The 9941-nt window shown below is 41.8% G+C and overlaps 1 protein-coding gene and 1 pseudogene across 1 annotated transcript; both read left to right on the forward strand.

Annotated features, from left to right (window-relative positions):
• The first annotated feature begins 1805 nt into the window (after window positions 1-1805).
• On the forward strand, window positions 1806-5529 carry LOC101766072 (annotated as a pseudogene).
• A 2930-nt stretch (window positions 5530-8459) lies between these two features.
• On the forward strand, window positions 8460-9119 carry LOC101766478 (transcriptional regulator SUPERMAN). Its single transcript, XM_004963417.1, has one exon. The coding sequence runs from the start codon at window positions 8460-8462 to the stop codon at window positions 9117-9119; it is 660 nt and encodes a 219-aa protein (XP_004963474.1).
• The last annotated feature ends 822 nt before the right edge of the window (window positions 9120-9941 follow it).

A 9941-nucleotide genomic window follows, 5' to 3' on the forward strand; every position in this document is an offset into this window, starting at 1 on the left:
AGGTTAATTACAAAACTAATTGCACAGATGGAGTATAATTCGCGAGACGAATCTATTAAGCCTAATTAGTCCATGATTTGACAATGTGGTGCTACAGTAACCATTTGCTAATGATGGATTAATTAGGCTTAATAGATTCGTCTCGCAAATTAGCACAGGGTTCTGCAATTAGTTTTATAATTAGCTCATGTTTAGTGCACCTAATTAGTATCCGAACATCCGATGTGACACTGTTAAAGTTTAACACCTCGTATCCAAACACCCCCTAAGTGGGGGGGAAAAAACGTGGTGCATGCTGGAGGCAGCCGCGCCTCAGCGGAGGGCGAACGTGGGCCGGCGGGCGACGGCACGCGTGCTCCGCCCATACGGCTAAAAGCCGGCGGGGACAAATGATGGAGCCGCGTGGGGGCCCACAGGACGGACGGGAGGCAAAATCCCAGCAGACCCCGATTTTGTTTGGTCTCGCCAGCCACCTGACTGCCTGAGCACTTTGGGATTTCGATCGGCAGCCACCCATCATCCATGGCTTTCCTTCCTCTACGTATGTTGCTGTCAGATGTTGCAGGCAGGCCGGCTACTCGTCTTCGTCTCTCTGGCGTGTGGCGTGCGCCTGTCTAACGCTCGCTTTCGAATATTTGACGCTAAAATGGGTCACATCAAAAATGCATGCGTGATAAACCGATTTTAGAGACATGATGATTCAAGTACTTGCTATCGAGCTTAGATGGATATGGATGCCATCATTAGAAATCGACGATGGTTGGTTCAAGTGAAGACCAGAAATTACCTTCTAACACCTCCTCGTCGGTTCTTTTTTTTAAAAAAAAAACTAGCGGCAGTATATGATCTTTGAGGGCAGGGTGTATTGATTTGCGTTCTCAGTGGAGCAAATAGCTGACTAGAAGAGAGATGGATGACACAGAGCAATTGGGCTGGAGTACCATTTATCGGCCTAACGACGCAACAGCCCATTAATTCTCGTGCTTTGGTTGGTCCACTTGACTAAACGAACCCAGAAGCACGGCGGCTCGGCCCCAACCAATTGGGCCTTTTCCAGTACTGGGCCATTATATGCTGCAGCCTGGCAGTCGGCACTCGGCACCGCCGCCAGCCAGGCAGCGTCCACGCGATCTCCCCTGCCGCCGCCTCTCGAGCGACAAGCAGAGCAGTCAAGCACTCGCAGCTGCCCATGCCTCCCTCGCGATCTCGTTCCAACCAAACCCGAGGTACTCCTCGCTACCAAGACGTACGTAGACTGCCCTCGCAGTCGCACTCCACGCCCCTCCCTGGTTGGTTATTCTTTGTGTTTTATTTCGTTTCAGAGAAGGTGAAGATGATTTCAGCGATCTGCTGGATCCCCAAGGGAGCGTTCAAGAACGTTCGCTTCGCCACCGAGCCTCACACGGAGGAGGAGATCAACGAGGCTCTCAGGACTGTCCTCTCTTCGGATGAGAGGTGATCGAGGATGCTAGCCTCCTATCCTATATATCAGCTAGTGGCAAACATAAATCCTGGGCTTCCTAGCTAGATAGTTCGTTCTTGGAATTATCCAAAAAAAAAGAAGCTAGATATATAGTTTGTGTATTTTGTACTGATACATATTGATGAGAGAGTTTATATCTGCAGTTCTGAAGGCAGTGATTACATGACGACGATGACATGGGCGACATCGCTGAAGTAGACCAGGAGGAGGATGGTGTCTTGCAGGCTGATCAGGGCGCGGCCAATGCTCTTTCCATGGAGGAACCTGAGGATTCTATCGCTGCTGCCATGCGTAAGCTTAAGATGGAATGTTATGATTGACGATGAAGAAGGTATATATATTGAAATGAACTGGACGTGGTGCAATAATCGAGAACTGGCATTATGTAATTGCTGTGTATTGGTGACATTCTTCAGGGAACGGAAGCTTGTACTACCCCAGTAATGATATTGGACCCTTATCTTAAGAATGATGGCATGGTGATTATGCTTTTATTTTAAAATCTTTCTTTACAAAACTAGCATGCTTATGCCCGTTTTCTTCAAGTTTATGATAGTTGATACACAATGGATTTTGTGCCATAATTAGGACGATTCTGAGGATGAAGAGATTGAAGATGGGACCGTTAAGCCAAATGATTTGATTATTGCCGGTTTACACGCACATAAAGAACCTTCTAGGAGTAGTTATCTTAAGGTAAGTGTAAGAAGCTACCTATTAGAATGTTTGCTTCAAATATGGGATTCCCTTGGTTCTATGAGCATATATACCAAAGATAGAGGAGGGCCTCTCTGATTCTTCGGTAATGTGTGAGACATGCCCTTGTTTTCACAAATTAATTAATAGTCCCATGGATCTTTGCTACTTTGGACTGATAAGCTTGCAAACATGATGTCACGCTAGGCAGTAGTTATGTTCTCAAATTAATTAGAGGGTGTTGTGATAATTCTATGCTGCGCATGTTTTATATCTCCATTTTTGCCTCGATGTGCCAGAAGCTATTTGTTCTGATACTTGGTTGTTTGCATCCATAAGCTGTGACCACATCCTGGTATTACAGGTGTTCATACTTGAAGAACTGATGGATGGAGATCTGTGTGTGGGTTGGTCGAATTACAAGATTTTCCTTGCTCATTCTCCACTATGTCTTGCATGGCCGGACTGTAGCCTTAAGAATGATCAGAAAGGTTATATCATGGTCTTACCTTAATTCATTGCTGTGCCATATTTTTGTTCCTCAACATATTGATTTGTCTGAATTTGTGACAGGAAATTTCATGGCTGTTGGTACCATGTCTACAGAAATTGGAATATGGGATTTGGATATAGTTATATTTCTAGAAACACAGAATTACTATTTCATAATATCCTGAAATATTTCATTTTGAAGAAATTTAACTATTTTACATATAACAGGTTGACGCCCTTACACCTCATACTGTACTCGGAGGAAAACTGAAGCACAAAAAGGTTCTCAACTAGTTTTCAGTGTCAACCTACTGTATATATAGAGCAATAGTGCCATTCCATGGGTATTTTATTATTTATAGTGCTAGGTACATCTTTTCTGAGTCTCCTCCTGATGGTGATATCATAAATCGAATGGTGATAGTTTCACAAATCCACCTATGTACTGATTCCCATCGTTTTACATTTTTCTGTATCTGTAAGTTTTTCCAGTAAACTAGAATGGGGAACAATACTTGCTGGTGTAGTTGCTAACTACATCTTTCACTTACAGGGAAGCCATGAAGATTCTGTACTTGGCGTTGCCTGGAACAAGGAATATATGTAAGTATATACTTTAGGCCAAGTGATGTCGTTTCAGCTCTTAATATATAGTATACCACCTAACGATTTTATTTGTTGGCCTTTTAATGATTAACTTATAACTACAAATGTCAGGAACGTTCTAGCTAGTGCTGGTAAATGTGTTACAACATTAGAACATCATGATGCCGAGGCAATCACTTGTATTTTTCCTCTGTCTATACATGAACCGAGTGCGTGGGTTGCTTGATTGTATCTTCGCTTCGCAGGTTCAAGTGGTCTCCTGGAGCCAGCACTCACCTGAAATTATTCTTAGTGGATCATTTGATAAACCATAATTGATGAATGACATCCGTGGCCTTTTCTGTTATATTCTTTCTTGACACTTTATTCATTGATGAATGACATTCTTTGACCATTAGGCTTACACAATAGCCTTCTTTATGATAACATGTTCAGCATTTGGAATTGAACTTTGTAGAAAATCAGGACTCTCATGATAATTATTACACGTTGTTGTCTCCTCATTTCAGATGGTAAACCATAAGTCAAAGTATACTTCGACGCCAGTTACATACCTCCTCCAGGATTCCTTTCCTTGATAATTTTGCTGTTTGCTGAAAGCTGTTGCATATTAAATTAAACTTTTTAATTAAAGCTTGGTAAATTGTAACAGATTATAAATTGTTTAAAGCTAACTACATTTATGAAAATTTAAAATTTTGAATGCCAGAAAACAAGGACGGCCCAGTGCCAGAGGCCTGTCCCCTGCTTTTTTGGGCCAGATCTTGTTATTGAAGTAACGTATACCTTATGCATTTTCTTATTCTCAGAAAGATGTGAAAAACGGTGCACCCAAATGCGTTAGATGGTCTGTTGAAGCCGATGTGGAAACTGTGGCTTGGGATCCAGACAATGAGCACTCATTTGTGGTGAGTTCCAGAATTTCCTGATGTTTCTGCATTGAAAGCTTAAATGTTATGCAGTGGAGATTGGGGCTAGGATGTTTTTTTTCCATATTGTTTAATGCCCAAACTAGGGTGATTTCTGAGATACTGAGATTGCAATACAAGATTTTTCTGCACAGTGACGTTTTGGCTTCAAACTCAATGTCATATAATTAAACATGACAATTGATATCTGAATATTGACTCTTCTCATTAGACAGATTTGTTTCCCCTGCACTTTTAGAACTCATTTTGTTCTCTTAACATATATTGGATATAAGCTCCACATCTGCATGGGATTACTTAAAGAGCTTGATTGCAACACATGCTTCAATTTTCGTTTGTGCATAAGTTTCCTGAAACATTCATGGGTACCGTATATGAAATTGATCATCTCACCTGCAAATTCTTAAGGTCAAACTCATGTGGTACCATAGTAAACCTCTGATAGTTTCTCATTGTGTTGGATTCCAATAAAAATGACCTGTATGGTTATTATCAACTGTATTTTTCTCCTTACAGTTGTAACACTGATGCTTGACTCTTCTAATTTCCTATTTTCCATTTAGATTCTAAATTAGTATGGTACGCACATTGTTAATAAGGACTAATATGTGTTCCAGGTTAGTCTTGAGAATGGCATGGTTCAGGCCTTCGACAAGCGGATATCTTCATCGAATGGTCCAAATTCTAGTTTGGCCTTGTTTACTCTGCATGCACATGAAAAGGCTGTTACGTCCATCTCATTTGGCCCTTCGGCCCCAAATGTATGTACATCTGCCAATGCACTGAACAAGAAAAACATATCATCTGGTACTCGAATACTGATCCTTGATTCTTGGCTTGCAGTTTCTTGCAACATCTTCAACTGATAAAACGGTGCGGATCTGTTGAGTTCGATGGAGCTAAGTTGACCCTGCTAGTTACTGATATCTCTGTCTATGTACAGGTGAAACTCTGGGATATATGAAGCAACCAGCCATCATGCATTGCTTCGCTGAATCCAAAACTTGTATGTTCTCTCGTAACATTGTTTCTTATTGTGTTGGAAGCAAAATAAAGGTTGCAGTAGTTATGATGCTTCATTGCGTTATTGCATTTTCAAATGACGATCCTTTCTTGTTAGCTATGGGAGGATCCACGGGCAAAATCAAAGTAAGTACCACCGCATTCTGCACTGTTCTAGTCGGCTTCATTTTCGTTGTCGATCTGTATGCATGGCTCCACGACTGACATATTAATTTCCATGCCTGATAGATTTCGAATACATTAGCTCAAAGATGAGTGGCCCACAGATTTGGAAGGTACGCAGGAGCAAAATCATGTTAGCTTTGCGAAGACAGGTCAGTGAACCTTGCATCGTCCAGATCTTTATGCGTGTTCTTGTGAATGCTTCGACGTGGAGATTGAACGAGGATGGCCGATATAAGAATCAAAATTAAACTAATCAGCTTAAATAGTAATCTAGGGTTAAACAATTTCTAACTAGATGTGGATTAGAAACACTAGTGACGACTATATATATTGCAACAATATTGGAGACGCTCTACGGTTCATTACAAAATCACAACACTATATTGCTGCACCTGTTACTTTCTACACACCCCAGTGGTCCGTGATTAAAGTATTCCATGGGTTTGTATCAATCAACCGAGCGTGTGATCGATCGGTCAGCTAAGGAAGGGGATGCATGCATCTAGTACTAAGATCTTGAGCTAGTCATCATGCATGCCTGCGAACGACGAAGCACGACGAGAGTTCCAGTCGTCGTCTTACTCGTCTGCTCTGCACTCACCGCGACAGGGACCGAAAATAAGGTTACTTCCTGGGTCGCAGGTTGTGTATCATGCATGACGTACGATGCATCAGAGATTCAGAGACGAAGGAGCGACAAGACCAGCTTAATTTCCAGTCACCCGACAATAGAATATTGTCAGTGGCAACTGGGAGCTAGAGATTCATTTTAAGTCCAAATGCTTGCGACGAAAAAAGCCACGTACGTGGATTGCATTGATCATCGCGATACGGTGTGGAAAAAAAATGATGCAAGAAGAAACGTCACAACGATATCTAGCTGCTGCCTGCAGGGAGGGTGGCCCTTTTTTTAGGATTCAGGCTGGCTTTCAGAGCTGGAACATGATCCAGTAACATAGCATGAAACCTGTATTACATCCGCGGAAACATTCGCAGTATAATACTTTATTATGCTAATTTATTATTACTTGCGTCCTAGGGAGGGCCGTGTCAATGATAGGTCTGTGGATGACAGCAACACCAGAACCATAGCAGCTGTGCAAACAGCCATATGTGCCAGGCCAGCTCAGTGTAAAATGGAACTGACCAAATTGAAAACAGTGCACATACATAACACAGGGACCGATTCCATGTGTGCGCCTGAAGAAGGAAAGTTCATGATGGACTAAGTATGAAGTTATGAACTCCCCTTCTAGAAGGAGAGCACAGAGACTAAGATTTTATTATAATGATATCGCGGTATTGATGCAGTGTAAGGTATTCTGTTTGATATTTCTCAGAGTATGTTGGCTGTGTGGTATTAAAAACCGTAAACAAAGAATCTGCCAATAAATTTTACGAATTGTTTGCCTATTGATTTTTTGCATATGATAAGACGAAAATTAATTATTTCTATGATACTTATTCATATTTATAATGAACGAAAATCAAATTCAAATTAATTTAATATTGATAGTAAGAGTTTCATTTTCAACTGCATTCTTTTATGCCTTGGTTGAGAGTAGATGTTTTCTTTATTGTAACACCCCGTCAATGCCACATTGTCCCGTCCTTATTATTATTATTACGAGGGTTACACTTTCATCATCATTTTGTGTAAAAAGTTAACATGAAGATGCTATAGTTGGAGAATAAAAGATTATAAGTGGGTTCTACTTTTAATAACTAGAAGGTAGTACTAAACATGTGCACACTCATGAGCTACTACTAAGCCATTTAAATTGGACGAATGTCACATGTAGCGAATAATTTTTTTAAATGTCGATCATTGAGAGAAGAGCATGGATCGGATCACCCGGACACAAAAGAGAAATAAGTGCATTTGCTAGAAACTGATTTTGACACATATTTATTTGAACATATGATATGATATGATATAGAGCGGAATTTCATGGATACTTAATTACTCCTCAAATTAGGGCGGGTCTATTGTACATTTTATAGGCCACGGTATGCATCAAGAAAGTTCTATGCTTCGTGAAACAACTCCAATAAACTATAGATTAGGACTAGGAGATTACTCTTGTACCATTATACAAGTCATCACTACAATAATATTCGCAACATTTCCTCCGTCCATACAATTTATGGGTTTGTGAAACTACTACGAGTTCTGCAAAAAAATATTATAAGATGACTGAAAAAACAATCTATTTTTTAGGGGTTGGATTGCCATGTGTCATCTGAAGATTATACGATAATAACGCATAAGATGGCCTAAGACAACATGATTAGACTTGCCCTTAAAAGTGTGTCTCACTATCAGGCATCAACCAAAATAACAACTATATAGATATTTTAACGTGGCACGTATTGCTGATCAAATGTCCAAATGTTAATTAAGGTTATGTTATGATCAATGACTGTGATAGCCTGCACTATATATACTCCATCTGTTCCTATTTATAGGCATGACATGATATGGCACGGTCTCTCAAATTAGACTTTGACCATTAATTTTTTTCTATATTATATTGTTTTTCTATATTATATTGTTTATGAATATAAATTTATAATCATTGGAGAGTACATTTGATTACAAATCCAACCCTGTCAAGTTTACATTAAAAAATAAAAAAAGTGTTAGATAAATTATTGGTCAAAGATTGTAAAGTTTGAATTTTGATATACGTGTGCGCCTTATAAACAGGAATGGAAGGAGTATTATACTATCATAGGATGCTTCTATGTGAAGCACCTCCTCTCATTGCATGTTGGAGCGAACGCAAAGACAGCTAGGGCACGGTGCTGGATAGCGAAGCAGCTGCTAGGCACCAAGGCCGGCAGAGCTGATGATCTCCAAAGCTAGCTTGTCAAAACCGTGTGCCATCTTTTATTCAGAAGCGGCTGACAATACCAATGCCCGCCTCTTTGGCCATGTCTCCAGCTTTTATAATAACCTAGACCCCATGGACGCAAACTTCACTGTCATCAGCTCGTCAAGAGTTCGTTTACCAATCCCCAAATAAAACTGTTGAACCATCGTCCTAGCTAAGTAGTAGGCCATGGATAGCGGCAGCAACATGGAATCCAAGGCGGCGTCAGGCGACGAGGCCGCCGCCATGACGACCTCGCCCGGGCCGGAGTCGGAGGCGGTGGCCGGAGAGGAGGAGGCGGCCGTGTCGCCGCCGCCGGCGGCAGCTGCCAGCCCGAGGCCGTACTACGAGTGCGTCTTCTGCAAGCGCGGGTTCACCACGGCGCAGGCGCTCGGCGGCCACATGAACATCCACCGCCGCGACCGCGCCAAGCCGGCCCGCGACTCGCCCGCCGGCATAACGTCGGTGTCCCGGAACGTCGAGTGCTACAACAAGTACCGCCACTTGGCGTCGTCGTCGTCGTATCCTCTTCCAGCACAGTCGTCATCTCCGATTCCGGTGGGTGCCGGCAGCAGCTTCGGCATGTACTACGTGAGCTCCGGAGTTGCAGCGGCGGCCGCCGCCGCTAGGCTGGACGCGGAGGACGGGAGCCCTAGCAGCGTGAGCCCCAGGGAGCTTACCCTGTTCGGCGAGGCCAAACGTGATCAGGACTTGCACCTGGGCCTCGGGCGCCAGGAACACGGTTCGCGCACGACGGAGGGCGGCGGGTCAGAGCGGCAGCAGTCGGGCGAGCCGCCGGAGAGGGAGCTGGACTTGGAGCTCAGGCTTGGGCGTCGTCCCAGGCATTGATCGCATGGTAGTGTGCCGCTCTCATACAAACACTGCCTGCATCCATGTATATGGTTTATGTGATATATACATGGTGCTACATATGTTAATTGGTGCATTTGTTCTTTTTTGTTTGTTTCTTTCTTACTACTTGTATGTATGCTTCTTATAATGCTTTTGTGGTACATATGGCGGCCGTTTGATTTCGTTGCACATTTTATGACAGATTTACTGTGGTATATTATGGTCATTATATGGACAATGTTATGCTACTTTCGTTTCTTAGTTTTTGTTGGTGCTCTATAATTTCGTCACGGGTTAAGGTGGAATGTGTACTGCTTATTTCTTTGTTATAATCGCAATAACAAGATTTGTGTTTGATATATCGAACCTGAGTGACTGAATTTTATGACAACTGCCTACTGCCCCTGCTTTTGTTCAAGCCATTTCAGAAAGTAGTTTGCGTACAGTTAAGTTTGGAAACAACTCAAATGTTTCACCAATCAATTCGCTTCAAGCATTGCATTTTTGAAATGAGGGTTTAAATTTCAAGAAAGTTATCGAGTAAGGAGTTCTACAATTTTATTGTTTTGTTTTTACCTCTTATCTTTTTTGTTAAAAAAATACTTGTTTAATTTAACAAGCATCAATATGTGTAGTACGTGTTTATATGAAAAAAAACATATCACTAAATGTTGTAAATAAAGCCCCATGCATATTTAGGAAAACTCACACACATATCAGTTAAATTGAGATCCATGCTATATGTAAGTATGTATGGAAGGATAGGGATCACACCCTTCACTGGTTAGATCTTCTCAATCATCATATGGAACGTAGTTT

The sequence above is a fragment of the Setaria italica genome, chromosome III (genome assembly GCF_000263155.2).
Source record: "Setaria italica strain Yugu1 chromosome III, Setaria_italica_v2.0, whole genome shotgun sequence".
NCBI classification, from domain to species: Eukaryota; Viridiplantae; Streptophyta; class Magnoliopsida; order Poales; family Poaceae; genus Setaria; species Setaria italica.